The sequence below is a fragment of the Acomys minous genome (genome assembly GCF_964271855.1).
Source record: "Acomys minous genome assembly, chromosome: 12".
In the NCBI taxonomy this organism is placed as follows: domain Eukaryota; kingdom Metazoa; phylum Chordata; class Mammalia; order Rodentia; family Muridae; genus Acomys; species Acomys minous.
Window position 1 is genome coordinate 89,514,342 of NC_140493.1, and position 25,825 is coordinate 89,540,166.

Here is a 25,825-nt window from a genome sequence, read left to right on the forward strand (position 1 = left end):
AGGTCTATCCCAGCCCTTCGTGTGTGTGGGTGTTGGTATTTGATACAGGGTCTTGCTGTGCAGCCCGTATTACTCTTGAAATGCTCAACCTTCAGAATGCTTAAATTACAGACACAATCATACCTGCTTTGAATTTTCTTAAAACCCAAACAAATCCAAATACCCAAAATAAAACCCTGTGGTAATAATGCTGTGCCTGGTAGTTAGCTCATGCCAATCCCCCTCACTGTGAAGGCTGAGGCAGGATGGCTTTGAATTTGAGGACAGCCTGGGCTGCTCACGGTCTAGTCTAGCAGGGCTTCAGAAGCTTCTGCCTCAGCAACACAAATGGGAGTGGCAAGATGGCTGGCGTAAGGGCTCTTCCTACAAATCCAGATGATCCGAGTTCAACCCCCAGAACTCAAATGTAGAGGGGGTCACAGCTGTCCTCTGACCGACCTACACACACACACACACACACACACACACACACACCACAACACGTGTGTGTGTGTGTGTGTGTGTGTGTGTGTGTGTGTGTGTGTATGTCCAGACATGTAAAGTTATATAAGTTTTCAAAAATCCTATGGTCGTCCAGTTGTTGGTGATGAACATTTTTAATCCCAGTACTTGGGAGGCAGAGGCACCAAGATCTCCGTGAGTTCAAGGCCAGCCTGGTCTACAGAGAGAGTTCCAGGACAACCAAAGTGACAGAGAAACCCTGTCTCAAAAAAACCAAAAAAGAAACAACAAAGATCCTGTGGTGATCAGACTTCTTGTAACTCTACTGAGGCACAGGGAGTTTTAGTTCTTTTCAAGGAGGCTGAAAGAATGAGGACATCAACTTCACATTGACATTTTTATTAACGCCAACTGGTTTTTAATTATTATTTTTAAAAACAATAGCACAAAAATGTTTCAAGGAAGCAATCTCACAATCTGATGACCTTCTGAAATACATTAAGCCACACCAAATATGAATTTCTGTTAACACACACACACACACAAAAAAAAAAAAATTCAGAAAAATAAAAGGAACAGAAAGAGGGGGGAAAAAGGTGGGGGGAGGAAGGAAGGGGCTGAGACTTAGTAAAAACACACTGGGCTAGGTGGCGAGGCTCGTTAGTGGGCACACTGGGGATGCAGTGGGCGGACACCTGGCTCCACGGCAGTCCCTACTGGCCCCTCATCCGTACAAACTGTCGAGCCAGAGCTCACTGATACTGTTCGGAAGGCGCAGCATTTGGCCTGTCAGGTAACTGGGACCATTTTGAGCAGAATCACTCCAGCAGAAAGGCTTGGCTGATAGCCTTTATTTCTACTTTCTCACCTATTATGCGTTTCAGGGTTCTTAAAGGTTATCTTGAAGAAAATAAAAGTATATCAATGCCTCTTATTTAATGTGGCTGTCAAGATGTTTCTCGTTATCTCTAAGGAGAGGGTCAAGGTTGGGGTAGAACTAAAGGGAGAACTCAGGATGGGGGAGGGGCAGGGGGTGGTCGTTTTATTATTTTTTTTAAAAGCTTTTCATTACTTCTTTTAGGTGGGTGGGGAATCACACAGAAGGGAAGCAAGGAAGTAACTACAATCCTTGGTTCAGATTGAGTTTTGCAGGAAAAGATACCTTCCTGGTTAGTTCCCACGCCAAAAAGGACAAAGAAAACCCACTTGGAATTATGCACAAACTGCACACTGTGTGAGCCAGGATTAGCCTCTGGTCAGCATCCCCAGCAATGGACATACCCGGCTTGTCAGGCAGCATGGAGAACCCACTTCACAGAAACCCTCTTCTGGTAGGCTATAAGACAATATCCGTCACTAACAGGAGAGTGTTCAACACTTGGAACCATGACAGGCTTCAGGAAGTTTCACAGTTTCGTTATGCTCTAGTTTATTACTATCATATTTACATTTTTATTTTATTTTATTTTTTGCTGAATTGCTGATTTTCCTTTTTCAATAGATTTTAATTCTGGAGTGTGAGCAGGAACCAGTTAACTACATTCATTGTCCAACCCCCACTGGTGTACGACTCCAAATTCTTGGCATGTGAATCAGCTGTTTGGTAGCTCCACCTCATCCGTGCAGAGAGGCAGCGAGACATGGTGTGGAGGCTTCACACTGAGGGTGGGGAAGCCTTCCGCTGAAGGAGGTACTCGTGAACGCTCTCAGCGTCTCGCTTTAGCCAAGCAGCATTCAGCAGGATATTTTCACAACACTGCTGGATGGTACGCTCAGCTGAAGGAGCTGGGTGACTCTCGAAGAAAGCCTGGTATAAAACAACCCAGAATGCAGAACCACTGTTAGCAACAGTGAGAAGTTCATCATGAGAACTGACTACTGCCATCACAGGCTGGAATAAACAACTCCTTGGGCCTACAATACAGGAATCCTTCCTTAACAAATGAATGCATTAAACCCAATCAAAACCTGAAAGAGATGGAACCTGCTGATTTTTAAAATGCTAACTGTCTTCCAGTGTGTCCACTTCATGGCCCCCGCACAAGCTACAAGCAGCCAAAGACAGCTATAAGCAGAGTCCAGTATGCAATCACAAACCTACTGAAAACATCGACCTTATTCAATAACTTGATTATGCAGTTCTTTCTTTCTCAATAAAATGATTTATTTAACTAGACATAAAAAACATTACTCCAAATATATTTAAAATTTTACATTTTTATATTCTATTTCTCACATAGTCTCCAAAATCTGTTTTATACTTACACACCAGCTGTATTTCCGGCTCTCAGCTGCCACCCGTGGCCCCAGTAGGCTTTTCTCTGCAGAGAAGCACAGCTTTGGAAGGCAAAGGCAGCCCCTCCGGAGCGTGGCTGCCCAGACCCGCTGTGCTCCTCAGGTCTATTCAGCTGCCCTTCCTCTCACTTCATTCACAACATGTGCCTATGTATGTGGAACTCTGTTTCCACACATGTCTGCATGTGAGAAGAGGGCATGGGAGCTCATGGGACTGCAGTTCTAGACAGTTGTGAGCCATCATGTGGTTGCTGGGACTTGAACAAGGCCTCTGCAAGAGCAGTCAGAGTTCTTAATTGCTAAACCATCTCTCTAGGCCCTACATTTGTTTTGTTTTTTTGAAACAGGGTCTCTCTATGTAGCCCTGGCTGTCTTGAACTCCTTTTGTAGACTAGGCTGTGTTTTTGGTTTTTTGAGACAGGGTTTCTCTGTGTTATCTTGGCTGTTCTGAACTCGCTTTGCAGATCCGCCTGCCTCTGCCTCCCAAGTGCTGGGATTAAAGGCATGCGTGCCACCATGTCCGGCCTTGTTTTGTTTTTTGAAGATTCTATATATTTATCTATTTATGCGTACACACACACACACACACACACACACACACACCTTTCTCTGTGTAGCCCTGGCTGTGCAGGAACTTGCTCTAGACCGGGGTGGCTTTAAACTCACAAGCGATCCACCTGCCTCTGTCACCCAAGCTAGGATTAAACGTGTGGCCCAGCTTTGAAGATTTAACTTTATTTAAGTATACATGTGTGTGTGCACATGCATTTTGGAGGCCAGGAACACTGGGTGACCTAGGGTTGGAGGTGTAAGTGGTTGTGACTCAGCCGGCATGGGTGCAGCAAGAGTTCTTAAACCCAGAGATACTATGCTACCTCCAATATATTTAAGGGCTTGGTGTGTCGCAGTGAGACGCAGGTCAGATGGACAACCCTCAGGAGTTACAGCTCACCTTCCACCATATGGATCCTGGGGAATCCAAATTACCATCAGGTTTGGCATGAAGCACTTTTTCTCTGGCCCTAAGCAAGACTCAAAAAGCCCTGACTTGGTTGTCCTTTTCAACAGCCTGCTGCTGGCACTGGAGGGGTCCCCCACCCCTACACTTCATTTCCTGGGAACCTAGTTCTCAGAGTTGTATCTTTTGGTCGCAGGCCCTCCGTGTGTGTAGAACTGAGCTCAAGCTGGCCGACAGAAGGATTTCTGGTGACGAAAGCCAGCATTTCTCAGGATGTTGTGAACTAGGCTCACATACTTGAATGTTTAGCCATGAGGGGGTAGAAGGGTTAGGAGGTGATCTTGCTGGAGGATGTCTATCACTGGGAGAAGAGTTGTGAGGTTTCAGAAGCCCGAGCCAGGCCCAGTGCTGTGCTCCTTCTGCCTAGCGTCAGGCTGCGACTCTCAGCTACAGTTCCATGTTCCCCGCCATGGTACTGGACCAGACCCCTGATACAGCACGTCTCTGTCTTTTATAAGCTGCCTTGGTCATCCCTGTCTTCACAGCAATAGAACAGGGACTAAAACTGCATATTAAAGCATATGTGGTCTCCAGGATCCTTTAATTGCCACTCAAAAGTCAACATTTCAAAGCCTCTAGGCTAGAATCCTAGCCCTTCCCAGCTCTCTAGGCTTCCCTCTGCCTAGACACCCTTTGTTCTCTACATGAGGACAAGGCTTCCCCACCCACGGCTGGGCTCCCCTGCTGCCCCCACTGTGCCCCCTCCCATCTCATCCCTGCACACAGCCCTGGCCATGCCCAGCCTACTGTTTCTCTCTGTTCTGACTCAGCCGAATATCTCTGGGTATTTTCTCCCTCTTACTCAGAATAAAACATTCACCCTAACCATGTGGTGGGTTCTTTACTGCACCCTCTCCTATACAATATGTTAATGGGATTTGGAAGGTGAGGCTTTTGAACAGGGACCGCTTCTGAGTTCATGGCTCTTAAGCATGAATTTTTGTGGTGACCATGCCAAGTCCCAGTGTTAAAGACCTTGAATGACATATGGCACACAGAGAAGCTGAGGGCAGGTTGGTCACACTTAACTGCTCTAAGCTTCAGTTACTTGTCTATGAGAAATATTTGCAGGATAAGAAAACAAACGAGCAGCCGGGCGTGGTGGCGCATGCCTTTAATCCCAGCACTCAGGAGGCAAGGCAGGCGGATCGCTGTGAGTTCAAGGCCAGCCTTGTTTACAAAGTGAGTCTAGGACAGCCAAAGCTACACAGAGAAACCCTGTCTTGAACCTCCCCCACCAAAAACAAACAAACAAACAAAACAAACAAAAAACCAACTTATCCCTAACAACAGCTCCTACAATGAGTCATGGTGAGATCATAGCTCTCAATATTGTCTGGAAGAAGGGCTGAAGAGACGGCTCAAAGGTTAAGAGCACTGTCTGTTCTTCCAAAGGTCCCGAGTTCAATTCCCAGCAACCACATGGTGGCTCACAACCATCTATAATGAGATCTGGTGCCCTCTTCTGGTGTGTAGGTACACACGTGGGCAGAATACTGTATAAATAATGAAAAAGAGCCAGGCAGATCGCTGAGTTTGAGGTCAGCCTGGTCTACAAAGTGAGTCCAGGACAGCCAAGGATACAGAAAGAAACCCTGTCTCAAAAAACCTAAATAAATAAATAAAGTAGATCTTTAAAAAAAATTTTTTTTAGGGACTGGTGAGATGGCTCAGAGGTTAAAAGTACCAGCTGCTATTCCAAAGGTCCTGAGTTCAAGTCCCAGCAACCACATGGTGGCTCACAGCCATCTATACTGGGATCTGATGCCCTCTTCTGCTATGCCGTTGTACATGCAGACAGAGCACTCACACATAAAATAAGTAATAAATTCTTTTTTAAAAATGACATTATGAGCAGGACATAGTGGCACACACCTTTAATCGCAGTACTCAAGGGGCAGAGGCAGGTGGATATTGCTCTGAGTTCGAGGCTAGTCTGGTCTACAAAGTGAGTACAGGACAGCTAAGGCTACACAGAGAAACTCTGTCTCAAAAAAACCAAAAAAATTAAAAAAGATATAATGAAGTTTAAAGTATAATGGACTTAAAATACTGATGTTTACTAGGTCCAGGGTCTACCCCAAACTGATTATCTCTCTAAAGTCTTCAGATATTGAAGACAAAGTCACATCTGTTTTCTTTCTTCCTTTCTAAGATTTATTCATTTATTATGTACAGTGTTCTGCCTACATGTACACCTGCATGCCAGAAGAGGGCATAAGATCACATTATAGATGGTCGTGAGCCACCATGTGGTTGCTGGGACTTGAACTCAGGACCTCTGTGGGAACAGCCAGAGCTCTTAACCTCTGAGCCATCTCTCCAGCCCCACATCTTTCTTTTTCTATGCAACAAGGACACACAAAAGCAGATCATCCCAACACTCATTAAATGAGGTTCAAGGGGGTGAAGAGCTTCAGGTGACAGGCACTTGCTGCCCGAGCAGAGAACCTCGATTTCTAGCATCCAAATGGTGGCTCAACTTCCTAGAACTCTAGATGCAGGGGATCTGATGTCCTCTTCTGATATCCATGGGTACCAAGCAAGCACATGGTACACACACACATGCAAGTAAAACATTCATACACACAAAATAAAGTAAGTTTTAAAGAAAAAAAAGAAAAAAAAAAAAAAAAAAAAAGAAAAGAAAAGAAAGCAAGAAGGAAAACTAGGTTCACTTATGTTCTGGATTGAAAAGTAAAAAGTAAACAGCACCCCAATGGACAGGACATTCTTCACAGTTGAGTGGAGAATGGGGTCTGACTTTCACACAAACTCTGGTGACCCATATTTGACCATGTCCCCTGGATGGGGAGACCTGGTGGCACTCAGAGGAAGGATAGCAGGATACCAAGAAGAGACTTGATACACTATGAGCATATACAGGGGGAGGAGGTCCCCCTCAGTCACAGTCATAGGGGAGGGGAGTAAGGGAAAATGGGAGGGAGGGAGGAATGGGAGGATAGAAGGGAGGGGATAACTGAGATGTAATATGAAAAAGTAAACAGCACTTTCCTTACCTTAACTTCTCCAGCCATTTTATCAACTGCAAATCCCTCAACTGACAGCTAAAAACAAAACCAAAGGTTTTAAAAGGTTTAGAGAAACAACAAAGAGACTAGGAACAAACTTCCACTTCCCTTAAAGACAAACCATCTGTTCTCTCCCACGCTGGTTTGCAGAGATGATAAGGTGAGCCTGCACACTCACAAAACAAATCTTCTTGGCTTGGGCTTGAACTCAGCGCCTAGTCCAGAGCCGGCCTATGACTGAGATGCACCCGAAGCCCTTGAGGACCTCTTGATTCGAGGGCAGGTGTAGGGGTTTGGGTCTTATTATATAGTCCTGGCTAGTTACAAACTCACAGCAATCCTTCTGCCTCAGCTTACAGTGCTGAGTTATAAGCATGGTTCACCATACCTGGCTGAAGAACCTTTTACAGAGCAAAGACCCTAACTGTTGGGTGTAAGACAGAGGGTCCCAGCTTGTGGGTCACAACCGTCACAGGAGTCACATATCAGATGTTTACATTACAGCGGACAACAGCAGCAAAGTTAGCTATGAAGTATCAATTCAATACTACAGCTGGAATCACAACATGAGGAGCTGTACTAAAGAGCTGGCATTAGGGAAGTTGAGAACCACTGTCTAACAGATCGTATTTGTTTGTTTTTTGCGACAGGGTTTCTCTGTGTAGCCTTGGCTGGCCTGGACTTGCTTTGTAGACCAGGCTGGTCTTGAACTCACAGTGATCCGCCTGCCTCTGACCCCCACTCCCACCCCCAGTGCTGGGATTAAAGGTGTGCGCCACCACCGCCCAGCCTTAATGGATCATAATTACTCAATAATTTGAGATTAGCAAGCTCCTCAAGACTCCCACATACCTTTATTAGTCTGGATATTAAGAACCCTCCCTGGTATCGGTTATAAAGCTCTTCCCAGTTGTCCTTTATGAATTTCCAAGCAGCTTTCCTCCCATGCTTGCTGCCTCCAGCTACTCCACCAATTACAGACACAGTGTCCTGTGGACGTACCTCTTCCTAAAAATCAAACAAAGAACAAAAAAGAATTAGAAGTCTGGCTATCAAGAGACTGCTCAGTGGTTAACACTGGCTGTGGGGCTGGAGAGATGGTTCAGAGGTTAAGAGCACTGTCTGCGCTTCCAGAAGTCCTGAAATCAATTCCCAGCAACCACATGGTGGCTCAAGACCATCTAGAATGTGATCTGGTGCCCTCTTCTGGCCTGTAGGTGCATATGCAGGCAGAGCACTGTATACATTATAATAAATAAATAAATCTTTAAAAAAAAAAAAAGGCTACCTTCTGGTACCAGGGAAGACACTCATTTCCAGGGAAGTGAAAGGTATTCTAAAGGCACACTTCCTCCTCAACCTATTTAATTCTCACTCCTAGTGGGAGCTAAAGGGCCAGCACAGCAGCCAAGCCTCCCAGCCTGACTCAATCTCTGGAAACCATAGATGAAGGGAAGAACCACTCAGCTCCTCTTGTACCACCCCAATCCTGCTACAGATGAAATAAAGCCATAAAAAACTGAAAACAGAACCGAAAGCTCACACCAGCACACCCTTTCTTCTCCCTCTCTGGCCTCACTATGCAGCCCCTGCTGTCCCATGGCTCTGTAGACCACACTGCCATGAAATAAGATATCTGCCTGCCCCTGCCTCGTAAGCGCTGGGATTGAGAGTGTACGCTGCTGCTTTTAATCTGAACACCACTTATCTTGAAATGTAACTTATAACTTACTGAAAGTGCAAAAGTGAGGACTTTTTGAATCAGTTCAGGTGAAAGAGTAGCCCCAAGAACTCTTTCAATTCGGTTTTTCTCTTCTTGCATATCAGCTTGTTTGTGGAGCTACAAGGAAAAAAATAAAGAGGAATAGTTAGTGCTTCCCTGGAGTCTAGCAGCTTGTCTTCCAATCAGGAGTAACTTCTGCCCACTCACCGTGCAAGACTGGCGGAACACTACAATAGAGAACTTCTTCCCAACAGTTGGACACCAAAACCGACATCTACCAAAGCAGTGAGCCACTGGATGTGCATGTGCACTAGCTAAACAGTGTCTCAGCTTTACAGAGTCTAACATCAAGATCTAAAGAGCAAGGCTGCCATGGTCAAAATCTTTACATCACTTTGCATGAGATGAGTGCACTATCACCAAACATATTCAATTTAGCCTGTAATAGTAGAAGCTGAAAATAATCTAGACATATAGTAGCTGGCTACAATTATTTACTTATTTAATAAAAGATAAATTAACCCTGGGGAAGTAGAAGCAGAAGGATCAGACACCTGAGGACATCCTGGGTACAGTTTCAGAACAACCTTGGCTACATGAGACCCTGCCCCCAACCCTCAAAAGACAGACTACTGAACACGGCTTACAGTGGTGTGCCTAAGGTGTGCTCATGCTTGCAGCTACGCTCACCCTTAAGAGGGTGGAGGCCAATGCTGAGTCTTCCTGTATTGCTGTCCATCTTGTGTCTTTGGGTCAGCTCTGTCAATGACCCTGTAGGCTAGCTGGCCTGTACGTTCTGCCCACCTCTATCCACTCATTGCTGGGCTACAGAGACGGGCACCACTGCACCTGGCTCTTACACACGGAATCCAAACTCAGGTGTTCTGCTGTGCAGTAAACTTTTTACCTATAAAATGGAATCATCTCTTCAGTCCCTCAGAGTCCATAAGAATATTTGGGGTTGGATAGACAGCTCTGAAGCCACGAGAACTGGCTGCTCTTGCAGGAAACCTGGGGTGCAGTTTGAAGCACCCCATGATGGCTCATGACCACTTGCTAACAATAGCTTCAGAGGAATCAGAAGCCCTCTTCCAAGCTAGGCAGGGCACCAGGCACACACGTGGTACAAAGAAATACATGCAGGCAAAAACACTCATACACATTTAATGAAAAGAAAAAAATAGAAAACCCAGAATATTTATTACCTAATGCTCTTTCTGTTTTGAGACGGGGTCTCACTATGCAGCCCTGGATAGTCTAGAACTCCTTATGTAGATTAGATTGGCCTCAAATTTGAGACAAATCCCCTGCCTCTTGCCTCCTGAGTCTTCTGAAGGTCCAATATATTAAAGGAATATATTTAGGAAGCACTTTTCTCCCAGAGGACATGTAACACATAGCCACTAGATGGCACTCTAATATCACAGTTCAAGACAATAGGAATAATTAATAATAACAACAACAACAACATTATTGTTGTTGTTGTTTTTTGGTTTTTCGAGACAGGGTTTCTCTGTGTAGCCTTGGCCATCCTGGACTCACTCTGTAGTCCAGGCTGGCCTCGAACTCACAGCGATCCGCCTGCCTCTGCATCCCGAGTGCTGGGATTAAAGGTGTGCGCCACCACGCGCGGCTGTTATTTGTTTTTCGAGACAGGGTTTTTTTTTCCTGTGTAACAGCCCTGGCTGTCCTAAGACTCACTTTGTGGACCAAGGCTGGCCTCAAACTCATAGCAATCTACTTGCCTCTGCTTCCTGACTGCTGGGATTTAAGGTGTGCGCCACCTCACCTGGCTAATAGCAACTATTTTAAAATAATTTAAGTTTTGGGGACTCGAGAGATGGCTCAGAGGTTAATAGCATTGTCTGTTCTTCTAAAAGTCCTGAGTTCCATACCCAGCAACCACATGGTAGCTCACAACTATCTATAATTTGATCTAATGCTCTCTTCTGGCATGTAGCCACACATGAGGGCAGAATATTACATAAATAATAAATAAATAAATCTCTAAAACAAAAAAAAAAAACTTAAAATTGTTCATTACTAAATTACCAAGAGAAAATAACCCTCTCTTCCTCCTTTGTTCCCTACCCCAATCTCAGTTTTTGGAAACAGTGTTTCTGTGTACCCAGGCTGGCCTCAAACTCACAGCAATCCGCCTGCCTGTTTCCCAAGTGCTGGAATTAAAGGTGTGTGCTACCACTGTCCAGATAACCTTTCACAGGGGTCACCTAAGACCAGTAGATACAGATATTTATGTTATAATTCATAACAATAGCAAATTATAGTAGTGAAAATACTTTTATGATTGGGGGTCATTACAAATGAGGAGTTATATTAAAGGGTCACAGCATTAGGAAAAGCTGGGAACCACTGATCTAGACAGTTCTCTCTCTGGGGCTTGGTAGTAGTATAAGCTGTGATCCTGGCTGCTTGTGGGGGGCAGGAGGGCTATAGGAGACTTAGTTCAAGGCCTGACTGTCATTAGAGAGTAAGTTCAAGGGCAACCTGAACACCGTGTAAGACCCTGCTTTTTGATAGGTTTAACCTGTGCTCTCTGTACCCTGAGTACTGTGTGGGAAGGTGGAAGGAAGATGAAGAGTTGTAAGCAGCCTCAGTTACAAAGTGAGGTGGAAGAAAAAATAATAATAAACCAAACCAAACAAAACGGCAGGCATGGTTGCATTGCGCATGCCTCTAGTCCCAGCACTCGGGAGGCAGAGGCAGGTGGATCTCTGTGACTTCAAGGCCAGCCTGCTCTACAAAGAGAATCTAGGACAGACAGGGACAGAGAAAACCTGTCTCTAAAAAACAAAACAAAACAAAAAACAAAATAAAACAAACAAACAAACAAACAAAACCTCAAATGAACCTAATTGAGACTGGAGAGATGGCTCAGAGGTTAAGAGCACTGACTACTCTTCCAAAGGTCCTGAGTTCAATTCCCAGAAACCACATGGTGGCTCACAACCATCTATAATGGTGATCTGGTGCCCTCGACTGGCATGCAGGCAGAATACTGTACACATAATAACCACCAACCAAACATTGAAAAACAAACCAAACAAACAACCCTGAAAAGTGAGTGTAGCATCTTTGGAAACAGCGCAATAGACCTTGTGCAGGCCTCTCTTCTCTCCATGCCTTTCTTTCCCTAGGGTTGTGGTACTGCGGGCTAGCCCCTTCAACATGCTGGCCAGCTCTCCCACGCCCCCAGAGCTCTTTCATCTGTGCTGAGGAGGGGCCTCACAATTGCCCAGGCTGACCTTGAACTCATTCCACGGCCAGGCAGACCCTAAACTTTCTGTCCTTCTGCTTCAACCTCCTTAATACCTGCGATTACAAGCCAAATCCAGCACATGTACATCTTTGCCCAGGCTTTCCCCGATTCCCCAAACTATTACGTGGTACTGGGTAGATCCAATTCAAAAGCAAGAATCTGGAAGCCTATTCCAAAGACACTTACCTTTAGCATAACGTCTAAGGTAGTGCCATCACCATGCTTCAACACAGTAAGATAAACCTACAAAACAACGCCAGGGGAAAAGAGAAGCCATTTGAGCGGTCCACATTTTGTTATAAACAGTCTAATGCTAAGATAAGAAGCAGCTGGACATCGTGGTAGAGGTCTGCTGCCTTAGCACTAGGGGTGGTGGGATGGGGCAGGAGAAAGACCGTAAGTCCAAGTCCTCTGTGGGCTACACAGACTCTGTCTGGAAAAATAAAACAACATAGGACACAAGGCCAGTTTAAAAGAATATAGTTATGCCTGGCGGTGGTGGCATACACTTGTGTAATCCCAGGGAGTCAGAGGCAGTCAAATCTCTGTGAGTTTGAGGCCAACCTGGTCTACAAAGCGAGTCCAGGGCAGCCAAGGCTACACAGAGAAACCCTGTCTCGAAAAACAAAAACAAAACAAAAAAACAAAATAAAACAAAACAAAAAAAGAAAAGAAAAAGTTTCATACAAAAGCACAGACTATGGTTATCAATCAATAATAAGACTACTGGCGAGGCTGACATGTTCTGACAACAGCTTGCACCAGTTCTCTCAGAGAAATGCACAAAGTTAATCACCTTGCAGCACATTTGTGTAGGGTCTGAGGGTCCATTCTTAGGTCAATTTTAGCTTTACAGACTAAAACACCTAGAAGGCAAAGGAAAAATTTCCCCCTAGACTGGGTCTCACTATATACACAGCCCACGCTGGCCTTAAGCGCAGAGAGCTCTGCCAGCCTTTGCTTCCTGAGTGCTGGGACTGAAGGACTGCATCACCACACCCAGCGTTCAAGGCAGTTTCCTAAGGTTAACTTACAGGACTCCTCAGATCAGCAGACAGAGTCTGTTTCCCTTCCACGTGCTCCTTAAACCGACGCCGGGCTTCCTCCAAAGTTGCCTTATGGCCTGCTTTCCCCAGTTTGCCCAGCACCAAGCCCCTCAGGAGTGCATCTAGATGACCTGATTGAGAAGCGAAGACACAAGACTACTTGAAGAACCTGCTTTGATAAATGAACTGCCTGAATATTTTGTAACTTTGAACAAACATAATCAATTCCTCTAATACGTAAGTGAACACGACTTAACCTACCAAATTTTAAGAGGGAAGGAATAAACATACTAGACAAGCCAACAAACTTGCTGACTTTGTCTGGACTCACAAGTAGCAGTTGCCAGAGTCTATCTACTAATGCAGTTAAGTATATATACTGCTGATGAATACATGTGAAAAGGAGAGGCTTATATCATGTAGATTTGGCCCAAGATTTTTTTTAAAGGCCCATACGGCACTAGAATGCTCTTTGTACAATAAACTGAAACCTTAGATCTTTAGATGAAAATTTAGTGGCTGCTTCTTCCGCGACATGCAAAGTTACCAGTAAGCACCCTCCCCAGTTCAGCATCACTGTCACCATAAGTGAAGGCTCCCTCAATGGTCACAGATGTAGCTTTGTGGTAGAGCATGCAAGAGGCCTTTGGGGATATAGCTTAGATTAGAATGGTAGTTGGCTACCCTGAAACTGGAATTACAGATAGATGGTTGTGAGCCTCTGTGTGGGTGTTGGGAACCAAACTTGACCCTCTGCAAGAGCTGTGTTTTTAACTGTTGAGCCAGCTCTCCAGCTCCTGTGATGGTTTTGTGTCTGGGTACATATGGGTACATATTTGTGTGACCATACATGTGTTGAGCAAAGGTCAACCTTGGGCGTTGTCCTTAGGAGCCACTCATCCACTTTCTCTCCCTCTTTTCTTCTTTTTCTTTTTCTTTTCCGTTTTTTGAGATGATTTCTCTGTGTAGCCTTGGCTGTCCTGGACTCACTTTGTAGACCAGGCTGGTCTCAACTCACAGACACCTGCCTACTTCTGCCTCCCAATTGTTGAGATAAAGGCGTGCGCCACCAATCCTGGTCATCTCACTTTGTATTTGTTTTTTGAGACAGGGTCTCTCTGTGTCGCCTTGACTCTCCTGGACTCACTGTGTAGACCAGGCTGGCCTCGAACTCACAGACATCCACCTGCCTCTGCCTCCCGAGTGCTGGGATTAAAGGCGTGCGGCACCATGCCCGGCTTACATGTTTTTTTAAGAGAGGATCTTACTATGCAACACTGGCTGGCCTGGAACTTTGTCCCTCTAACAAGCAGGGTTTTTTTTTGTATGTGTGTGGGGGGGTGAGGGGGTTGTTTTTCTGGACAGGGTTCCTCTGTACAACATCTCTGGCTGTCCTGGAACTCACAGATCTGCACCACCACTGCCTGCCTGAGTACTGTTCTCTGATGAGCCTCCTCTACCACACTCAATCCTCCACCAAACCATTTTAGTTTCAGCCTTCCGAATAGTTTTCCTTCAGTTTGTTCTTCATAGTCACACAAATCAAATCATGCTCTTCTGCTCAACACTTTTAAAACTAGCATCTTGTATCACTTGCTATAGCCCACACTCCCTACAGGAGACCAGCGACTTACCATGGGCATCCATGGTCCTGATCTTAGCAGCCTTTCAATGTTTCTTTAAACACTCTGGCCAACTCTTGCTTCAGACTCTTGTGCCTGCTAGTCCCTCTGGTCTTATAATAATCTGCTCTATTCTTGTATCTCTCTTTCAGTTCTGCTCAAAGATCAGCTAATTAGTGATGATTTTCCCCAACTATTTTATAAAATTCCGGCTCAGTACTCCTTATTCACACTCATTTTTCTTTTTGATACTTTTTACCACCTTAATATAACTTGTTGCTGTCTCCCTCTAGAATATGTTATACGGTGCAATGCTTTGTGCACCCGTACCAGCAGCTTCTAAAATAGCACCTTTTACTAGTTACATAAATATTAGTTGAATCAATGAAGGCAAGAACTTGCTACTATTAATGTTCTTATTTAACATTCTCAGATTAATGGTCTGGGAGTAGATAGCTCATTGGCAGAGTTTAGCAAAGACTTAGCCCCTAGGTTTAAACCCAGCACTAGAAAAAGAAAAAAACACCTAGATTAAGATTTGGCAGGAAAGGGGCTGTAAAGATGGGTCAGAGGTTAAATAAGAACACTGGCTGCTCTTCCAAAGGTATTGAGTTCAATTCCCAGCAACCACATGGTGGCTCACAACTGCCTATAATCAGATCTGGTGCCCTCTTCTGGCCTGCTGGCACACATGTGGGCAGAACACTGTATACATAATAAATAAATCTTAAAAAAAAAGATTTAGGGAGCAGATGGCAACAAATAATTGTGTTTAAAACCTGCAAGTCACCATTGTGGAACCCTGGTATTAAGGTCTGGCATTTCTGGATAGCCTCTGAGTGGTTTAAGAAGAGGGACCCTTTCTCAGTGGGGACTCTCTCTTTGCCTGATCTGGGGAACCCTAGGTGCCCCTCAGGACCTCTAGCTCTCAGGGAAGATTACACCCATGACCCTTTCCTGATAAGAAACCTGTTCAAGCCGGGTGTGGTGATGCACACCTTTAATCCCAGCACTCGAGAGGCAGAGGCAGGCAGATCACTGTGAGTTCGAGGTCAGCCTGGTCTATAAAGTGAGTCTAGGACAGCCAAGGATACGCAGAGAAACCCTGTCTGGAAAAAAAACAAAAAACAAGAAACCTGTTCAGTAAGCACCTAGGGATTTCTGGAGATACCCACCCTATACTAATAAGATGTCTTGGTGTATCTGGAGATTCTTTCCAACCTATAGGATAATCAAGTACTGCTTTTTGGGTTTGGTTTTTTGGGACAGGGTTTCTCTGTGTAGCCTTGGCTGTCCTGGACTTGCTTTGTAGACCAGGCTGTCCTCGAACTCACAGCGATCCACCAGCCTCTGCCTCCGAAGTGCTGAGATTAAAGGCCTATGTCCAACCTGTTTTTCCTTCTTATGATAGGGCTGTTTTGTTACATGTAGATTAAGTATCCCTGGTATTCCTAGCCCCTGGGAATCAAACACAATCACCCTGGCAACCCCTCCCACTGCCCAAGGTTTATAATGTCCCTAATTCTCAAAAATAAAGGCCTCACCACAGAGGATCTGAGCCTCATCGTTTATTCTGGGTCCAGGGCAGCGATGGCAGAACTGCGTTGGCAGCCACTGAAGCCCGCTCCATCTTGGGCAAGCTCAGTGCTGACCACCAGTGAAGCCCTTGCTGGGCCTATGCCTCACCTGCCCTGCCTTCTGGCCAGTTTAGGGTATCTGCCCGCCTCCTCTGCTGTGCTTAGCATGGCAGCTAGACAAAGGGCTGTAACAGCTTTGGTATCATCAAGGGCTTGTGGAACTCCCAAGTTTCCACTGCTGTCTGATACCAGCAATCTCATTTTAAAACCACTAACTTTAACACCCAGTGCTAAACCTATTACCATCTCTCCAGGTGAGCCTGGGAGCCTCGCCCAGTGTGCAGGCCTCGCCCTGAGAGCTCTAAGCTGCTCCTGATAAGAGAACCGCTCCTAATAGAGAAAGAGGACCTTTGCTCTCCAGGTTCCTGTTCCCTTATGGAAGCAAACAGCGCCTGGTCTGGCCTGCCAGACACGGAACCCAGGCCACCAATAGACACGGAACACACATCATTCCAACATGTAAGTGACAATTTTTGAAAAAGATACAAGTTTATAGTCATAATCATGGAAAGCACACATAAACACCAAATAAAATCCTTATTTTGGAAAGCTGGCCCCTGCCAGGTGTCATGATCCGTGCTGAAGGAAGAGAGTAAAACCATGGGTTCCAAGCTATTGCTGCTCTAACAATTTCACCAGCAGGTTCAGACCATTTAAGTCCTGGCCAACTGAATATACAGCACCATCTGGATACAGAGATGCTGCTAATTGTTAGCCACAAGTGAACAGAAAACAGCAGCCTCAGACAGACTGTCTCCCGTAGAGTACCTTCTCCAGGCTTGGGGTCCCAGCCCAGTCTCTCTCCTATAGGTGAAAAGACATCTTTCACAAACTCCTGGATTTCCTCATAGAAGTCTGTGTGGGACAAGAGAGTTGAAAGAATCCCCAGGTTACAGCTCAGGTCGCTCCACACAGTATAATTGGGCTCATTCACAAAAGCCTCCATGACTTTTAGAACCTCTACAGTGCTAATGATTCCAGCTCGAGCCTGGGACAGGAAAAAACACAAATTAGCTCAGCCTTCAAACTAAACAAGACAAAAGAAAACACACACACAAGTAGGCGTTATCTACTGCTAGTAATTTTTTTTGTTTGTTTTAAGGAAATGAGGCTCAGTAAGTTCACAATACTGCTAGAATAAAAATCCTATCTTGACAACATCTTTTATAAATTTCTATTTATAAAAGAACTCCTTAAAAATTATACTATACTTCATAATTTGGTACTGATAATAACTAGTTAACTTCCTGTTTCCACTCAGTTTCTGGGGCATCACTTTGATGTTTAAAAAATTTAATACTTTCAGAAAAGCTGTAAAAAGAGTTGGGGCTCTGGTTCTTGACAAAGGCTCTTTCAGGGCTGAACCTGCAAACTGTCAAATTGAGCCTCCCTCTCCGTTACTGCCTTCTAGAAGACCATGTGCGGGAGGCTCTACAGACTCAGAGGCTTTCAGCGCTGACTAACGAGAGCTGGAAAGAGAACTTCTGTTCTGGCAGCCGACTGCACAAACAGCCTGCTCTCCTGGGACAGGTCTCCCTTGGCAATGCCATCAGCAGATGGGAGGTTTTGTCCATCAATGCTAATCTGTATTTATTCAAAGAAGGAATCCAAACAGCAGTCACAGAGGGCAGGGAGATTTCGGTCCAATTTAAAGGAACACTAGAAAGAATGACAATTTTACCACAGGCAAAGACATCCTGAAATTACCTAATGTGCTGGTGTTGGAGTCATAAAGACAACAATATGAATTTTGCTGCTTTAAATCCTTCCTGGAACAAAGCCAAATATGTATGTAATTCTGGGGCTGATATGCTATAATTTGAGTAACAACGTACTGTTAAAATATTCTGGCTTTCCCAGCAAAGTACAAGTACTACTTAAGAAAAACATAAGATCACTCTAAATTAAGTTTTTAAAAAATTCGTAGAAAAATTTGTTTATGACTCATATCCATTTCTTTTGAAAGGATGGACTTTTGGCCTTACAAAGGACAGTTCAAGCAAAGATAGGTTTTGAAAACCGGCTTAGAAGAAGTAAATGGAATTTGCTTCAGGCAAGTAACATAGGTAACAATCTCATCACGTTAATTAGTGATTAGCTATTTGCTGTCATCCCAAATAGTCAACCTACGGGAAGAATCGTATCTTTCTAATATGCTTTATATACTCCAGGAGAAATAGGACCCTTTAACGAACAAAACGCATCACATGACCTAAGTGTCAGATGCTCACCAGAGAAAAGAGGTCATTCTGTAATCCAAGTCGATCCACTGGGGGCAGAGAAAGGTCACGGATTCCTGGTAATAAACTTTCCAGCATGGCAGAGCTGTACTGGGTCCGATAAAACCCGACTGTTCCCAGATTTAACTAAAAAGAGCCAATAAATACTATTAATCACTTTTTTTCTCCCCACTTTTCTTTTCAGACAGGATCTCTATGCAGCCATGGCTGTCCTGGAACTCACTCTGTAGACCAGGCTGGCCTGAAACTCTTAATACAGATCTGCCTGCCTCTGCCCCCTGAGTACTGGGATTAAAGGTGAGCACCACCATAGTCAGCTACTCCATTTTATAAAAGATTTTTTTGAGTGAGCACAGCGGCCAGACTAGTCTACATGAGTTCCAGGACAGCCAGAGCTACATAATGAGACTCTGTCTCAAAAACAACAACAACACAACAAACAAATTTGGGGGGTAATGTTGGGGATCAAACGAATGGATTCCTGCATGCTAAGCAAGTATTCTACCATGGAGCTAAGTCCTATCTTGAAAACCAACCAACCAACAAAACCTATGTAAAATAAAATTACAAAACTTACTACATAAAAGTATTGTAAAAATAGGAGCTGGAGAGATGGCTCAATGGTTAAGAGCATTGGCTGCTCTTCCAGAGGTCCTGAGTTCAACTCCCAGCACCCACATGGTGGCTCACAAATGTCTGTAACTCCAGCTCCAGAACACACAGACATACATGCAGAAAAACACCAATGCACCTTAATAATAATTTGAAAAATTATAAAAATAATCAAAGAATTCTGATCCAATTATTTTGAGTCTCTTTATCTTTTACTCTAGAAGCTACATTTTTATGTAATTAATTAAAACCATAACATATATAATTCTTTTCTAATTTATAAGAAACTTCCTCATTGCTGCTTATTCTTCCAGATCATAATTTCAAATACTCACCAAAGAGTATGCATAGACCAGACCTAGGCTCCTACACATACGTAACCAATGGGAAATTTGATCTTCATGTGGGTCCCCTAGTAAGATGAGCAGGTGCTGTCTATGGCATGGACTCTGTTGCCTTTTCAATCACTTCCCCCCACAGGAGCTGCCTTGCTTGCCCCTCACTGGATGAGGAGGAGCTCAGTGTTGATGCGCCTTGACGTGCTAGGGCGGGTGGTGGTGAGGGGCTCCTCTTTTCAGAGGAAAAGGGAGGGATGGCCGGGCAGTGGTGGCGCACACCTTTAATTCCAGCACTCGGGAGGCAGAGGCAGGTGGATCGCTATGAAATTGAGGCCAGCCTGGTCTACAAAGTGAGTCCAGGACAGCCAAGGCTACAAGGCTACAGAGAGAAACCCTGTATTGAAAAACAAAAAAAGGAGCGATGAAAGGGGGAAGACGGTGGGAGGGTTGAGCTGGGAGGAGAGGAAGGGGGGCAATTCCATTGGATGTAAAGCGAATGTAAAACTTTTTTTAGGGGCTGGCGGGATGGCTCAGAGGTTAAGACCACTGGCTGCTCTTCCAGAAGTCCTGAGTTCAATTCCCAGAAACCACATGGTGGTTCACAACCATCTATTATGTGATTTAGTGCCGTCTTCTGGGCTGCAGGGGTACATGCAGGCAGAGCACTGTATATAATAATAAACAAATATTTTTAAAAACTTTTTAAAAAATGCAAATGCTAATATATTCCATTTTAAATGTTAAAATAGAAAAATGTTTTGTTTTGTTTTATTTGAGACAGGGTTTCTCGGTATAGCCTTAGCTGTCCTTGAACTCAGAGATCTGCCTGCCTTTGCCTCCCTAATGCTGGGATTACAGGCGTATACCACCATGCCTGGGGGAAAATAATTCCTCCTCCCCCTATTCAGGGTTTAAAATAGTTACTTGTTGACAGCTAAAATTTTGGGATAACCAGTAACTGTAAGAATAAATTGTAGCAAAAAAAATTATTACAAAGTAAAATATAATATTTACACATTGGTATTTTTGTAAAATAATATTATAGCAATAGCTAAAAGAATTCCACATTTCAGCCGGGCATGGGGGCGCACGCCTTTAATCCCAGCACTCGGGAGGCAGAGGCAGGCGGATCGCTGTGAGTTTGAGGCCAGCCTGGACTACAAAGCTAGTCTAGGACGGCCAAGACTACACAGAGAAACCCTGTCTTGAAAAGCCCCCCCCCCCCAAAAAAAAAAAAAAAAAAAGAATTTCACATTTCAGCGACAAACGTTTTTTGATATTTCTGATTTCATTTGAGGATAGTTACATGTGGACAACACACTACTTACATTAACAGTCATTAGAAGGGATGGGGGGGGCGCAGCTTCGTTGCATGGCTGGTTTTTCGAGATAGGGTTTCTCTGTACAGTTTTGGTTATCCTGAAATTCACTCTGAGGACCAGGCTGGTCTCGAACTCAGAAAGATCCACCTACCTCTGCTGGGATTAAACGCGTGCCCCACCACAGCCTGACTTTTTATAAAAGGAGGCAGGCAGCTTACAGCTGATAGACTACAAGTGTCCTATGCACAATGTCCTGTTTACTGCTCTAGGTCTCAGCAGCCGAGCCGACCTCTACCTCCCGCTCAGCCTGTGGGTGCTGCAGTTAGAGGTGTGCATGACCAAACCCAGTCAACTCTAATTTTCGATCCTCACAATTCAGTTTTTTCTGCTTAGGACTGTTTTTTCCTTTCAAAGTACTAACCTAAGCTGGTCACAGTGGGTCACGCCTCTAATCCCAGCACTCAGGCAGGCAGATTGCTAAGAGTTCAAGGCCAGCCTGGTCTATAAAGTGAGTCAAGGACAGCCAAGGCCACACAGAGAAACCCTGTCTTGAAAAAACAAAAGAAAAACACTAGTCTACATTGAAAGAATACAAGAGCACCGCCTGCTTTTCCAAAGGTCCTGAGTTCAGTTCCCAGCAACCACATGGTGGCTCACAACCATCTGTAATGTGATCTGATGCCCTCTTCTGGCCTGCAGGTGTACATGCAGACAACACTGTATACATAATAATAAATAAATCTTTAAAAAAAAAAAAGAAGGAAAAAAAGAAAGAAAGAAAGAAAGAATACAATTCAGAGTCAGCCACAAAGACACAGAGCAAGAGTTAAAAATGGCCATGCCTTTCTACACTTACCTTTACCCACTGCTCAGGTTTGACATTCTTCAAAACCACATTCATCTCCGGCTTATCCATCAGGACTTTCAGTTTAGCCTGGCTGGGGTCTTCACTAGTTGAGATTGTGATAGGAACCATCCACTGAGGACAGTCTTCACCTAAGCAAGAAGAGAACAGACAGAACACTTGAAAGACCAGGTTATACTGAAAAGTACAGGTGATTAGGTAGCCCGAGGGCTGCTAGAGCGGTAAGGACATATTCCCAGCCTCACACCTCCAGACGACCTAACAGCATCAGTGCAAGGGACAAGGTAGCTTACTATCAGACTCACAATCATCTCAAGGGTAACGACAGCACTGAGGCTACTGCTAACTGTGAGGAGTGCGTGCTCTAAGGCACTTTCATTAACCGACCCGCGCTCCTGCAACACTGCGCAGGACCAACTCTGGGAGTTACTTTACTTCATCACTGAGGCACCACATCTAAAAGGCAAAGCCAGTGCCTTAGATATCAGACAGCAAAGCAGACGTTATCTTGTGCATTAACAAAGCTATTTAAAGAAGGCACACAGTCGGCATTTAAGTAGCTACACACTTGGTTAAAAGTTAAAGCGCAGCTCAAACCTCCCCAACAGAGACACTCCAGGTTTAATGTGACCTATATCGCTCACATTAGAAAAACATGCACACCTGTCAGACTTACAGTACAGATTATAAATATGGGGCAGAAGACAGAACTATGACACCTTAAGACTTAATTGGATACTAAAGCCATTAACTGACTTGTTTGACCTATTTATTAAATCTTTTTCCTATTAGGCAAGGAGCGCTGGACATCAAATCCAAGGCCTCCACTGAGAAGAGCTGTTCAAAGAGAGACAGGTCAAGGGCAGAAGGCCATACTGCTTTATTGGATGTGAATACAACATGACAAGACATTGGTGACAGAAAGGTAGCTGTACATATATGTGCCCCTGCTGAGATTACTATTTTCAAGGAAATGAAACTTAAGTTTCTTCAATTAATATTTAATTTCTGTCGCTAAGCAGATCTCTAAGAGTTTGAGGCCAGCCTGGTTTACAAAGCAAGTCTAGGACAGGCAGGGATGCTATTACACAGAGAAACCCTGTCTCAAAAAACCAAACCAAACAACAAACAAACAAAACCACAATAATTTCCTGAGTAAAATTTCATGGGTAAAAAGAGCTGAATGACAAGCATATTATTTGAGAAGGTAGTAGCTGATAGGAAAAACAATTTCAACTACCTTAATTGAATTTCCACTCTTTAAAAAAAAAAAGATTTATTTATTTATTATGTATACAGTGCTCTGCCTGTATGTACCCTGCAGACCAGAAGAGGGCGTCAGATCTCATTATAGATGTTGTGAGGCACCATGTGGTTGCAGGGAACTGCACTCAGGACCTTTGCAAGAGCAGCCAGTGCTCTTAACCTCAGAGCCACCTCTCCAGGCCCTGAATTTCCATTCTTTTAAATTCATTGGACAGGTGAGTTTAAGCAATTCTTTTTCCTTTTTCTTTTTGGAGGTAGTGGGAACGACGGAGACAAAGCCTCTCTAGAACTAGCTCTGTAGACCAGACTGGCCTCAGATTCACAGGGATCCTCCTGCCTCTGTCTTCCAAGTGCTGGGATTACAGACATGCCACCACACCCAGGTGACTGAGCAATTAAACTAACCTGGCCATAATCTCAGCTTTTCTTTTATGTGTAAAAGGGAGTTATTACTTTATTCTGAGAAAATACAGACCCAACTGAAGTCCTAGTGTAATGTAAAGTAAGACATTAAGACATATTATCAGGCTTAATTAAGCCCAATAACTTAAAAAAAAAAAAGTAACAGTGATGGTTTTCAACCTGTAGGTCAGGTGACCCTTTGGGAGGTTTCACAGGGGTCACATATCAGCTATACTCAGATATTTACACTACAATTATGATTCATAATATAATATAAATTTATAATTAGCAAAATTACAGTTATAAAGTGGCAACAAAAATGATTTTATGGTTGGGGGTCACCACAATCGAAGCATTAAAGTTCAGAACCACTGACATAGTAAGACTAAAGAAATAATTTCTTGGGTATTCCTATGCTTTTTCACTTTCTTTCAATAAAAGAGCTACAAAATATTTTGTTGTTATTGTTTTTCAAGATAGGGTTTCTCTGTGTAGTCCTGGAACTCACTCTGTAGACGAGGCTGGCCTCAAACTCAGGAGATCTATCTGCCTGTCTCTGCCTCCTGGATGCTCTGATTAAAGGTGTGCACCACCACCTAGTGATAAATACAAAACTTTAAAGCTTGGGTCTAGAACGGGTTCAGTGGTTAAGAGTACTGGCTGCTTTTCCAACAACCAGTTGTAGAAGGGGTTCAATTTCCAGCACACACATCATGGCTAACAACTGCCTATAACTCCAGTTCTAAGAGATCTATTGCCTCCTCAGGTAGTTGGAGAACATATAGACAAGCAGACACACACACACACACACACACACACACACACACACACACAAATATTTTTTAAAAATTAAATCCAAAGTATAACTGAAGAAATAATAACATGGTATTATTTGTTCTTATTTTGAAAACTACTAGTAAGGAATGCAAATTTATTGACCAGTTCCCTCTTACAGCCTATCTGCTCACCGTCATATGGTCCACTGGCACAGAACTTCTTCTGAGACAGCCTTAGCACTCTGTCATCTTCTACCTAAGAAGCGAAGCAAAAGCTATAAAAAACAATGGTGGTTTTGGGTGGGGGGTGTTTCTGTGACAGTGTAGACAGGAAACCAGTACAGACAAACGTCTGCCAAGATGAAGATGAGAATACTGAAGAACAGAAAGAAAAAAGTCACTCTTTAGGGAGGGGATCATGAGCCTCAACCTAGCTGAAAAGCAGCTGCTTTGTCTGTGTGTGACATCTCTCTCTCTCGGGTATGGGTGCCAACTTTCTTCAGAGCTGTGGTCCCTGGTAAGCTGCTCATGCCCCAGTGCAAGGCCCCATACCCATGTTCATGCAGTGAGGTTTTTATTTAATTTCTTTTTTAAAAAATATTTTTATTTAGTTTTAATCTATGTGCATTGGTGTGAAAGTGTCAGATCCTGGAGTTACAAGACAGTTGTGAGCTGCTATGTGGGGTGCTGGGAATTGAACCCGGGTCCTTTGGAAGAGTAGACAGTGCTCTTAACCACTGAGCCATCTCTCCAGCCCCCTTTATTTAATTTCTTAAAAATGTCTTAAAAAAAGAAAAAGAAAGGCCATGAGGTAGGATGTTTTAGGAAGGGTTCTGGGGATACAAGATACACTGTGTATATGTACAAAACTGTCAAAGAATAAATTTAAAAAGTTAAAGTTTCACTTGTGGTTGTGGTGGCACCCCTTTAATCCCAGCACTAGGGAGATAGAGGTAGGTGTACCCCTGTGAGTTCAAGGCCAGCCTGGTCTACATAATGAGTTCCAGGACAGCCAGGGCTGCAGAGAGAATCCCTTCTCAACAAAACAAAACAAAACAAAACAAAGTCAGTCAGCCCATTTCACTGAGACCTCAGAATAAAAATAAGTAAAATGTCCTGCCCCAATGCCGGCCACTCAATATATATACAAAATAGCTTTAATATAACAAGTGAGATGGAGGCAGGAGCAGGGCTCCCAGGTTACCCTTGAATGAAAAGAAGAGGCAATATACATCTTGTGTTAAAGTATAAGTTTTGCAATAAAACACAAATGTGAAGGTGGGGTGACTACAAATAACTAGAAAACCAAAAACAATAGTCTATGTGTTTAAAACAACACTTGGCACTCAAGCTCCAGGACCTGAGGCCAATCCCAGCACCAAGTGAAAACTGGGGTAATAATGACAATTTATAATCCCAGTGTCTGCAAGGTAGAAAGAGCAGATCCCTGAATCCTACTGTCCAGCCAACCTAGCAAAACTGACAAATCCCAGGTTGGAGTGACAGACCCTGTCAAAACACCAAGGTCAACAGCCTACTGACCTCTACTCTTCACCCCTACACACACTCATCTCACCCCTGCACCAAAGGGAAAAAACCTCCAACAAACAGTCAATTTGCCTTACTACTCACCACTGATTACATTCTAAGATATTTCAAAGATCATACACTAACAGATTTGAGCTTACTTAAGTCAACATAAAACTAGACAAATGATGACCTTAGTAATTAAACTTAAGTACAAGAAACAAAATTGAGCTGGGCAGTGGTGGCGCACACCTTTATGCCAGCACTTGAGAGACAGAGGCAGGCGGATCACTGTGAGTTCGAGGCCAGCTTGGTCTACAAAGGGAGTCCAGGACAGCCAAGGCTACACAGAGAAACCCTGTCTCGAAAAACAGAAACAAACA

General features: G+C 44.0%; 1 protein-coding gene across 2 annotated transcripts in view; it reads right to left on the reverse strand.

Moving 5' to 3' along the window:
- Positions 1–824: 824 nt before the first annotated feature.
- NPEPPS (aminopeptidase puromycin sensitive) overlaps positions 825–25,825 on the reverse strand; it is an 80,977-nt gene continuing 55,976 nt past the window's right edge. For both annotated transcript variants that reach the window (XM_084748734.1, XM_084748735.1), the window contains 10 exons: positions 24,108–24,171; positions 21,463–21,602; positions 18,326–18,460; positions 16,863–17,082; positions 12,824–12,966; positions 11,976–12,032; positions 8,519–8,626; positions 7,639–7,794; positions 6,775–6,822; positions 825–2,248 (listed from right to left, as the gene is read on the reverse strand). In XM_084748734.1, the coding sequence (XP_084604860.1) occupies positions 2,096–2,248; positions 6,775–6,822; positions 7,639–7,794; positions 8,519–8,626; positions 11,976–12,032; positions 12,824–12,966; positions 16,863–17,082; positions 18,326–18,460; positions 21,463–21,602; positions 24,108–24,171 (1,224 nt within the window). In that variant the 3' untranslated portion in view covers positions 825–2,095. The remainder of the gene's footprint in view (positions 2,249–6,774; positions 6,823–7,638; positions 7,795–8,518; positions 8,627–11,975; positions 12,033–12,823; positions 12,967–16,862; positions 17,083–18,325; positions 18,461–21,462; positions 21,603–24,107; positions 24,172–25,825) is intronic.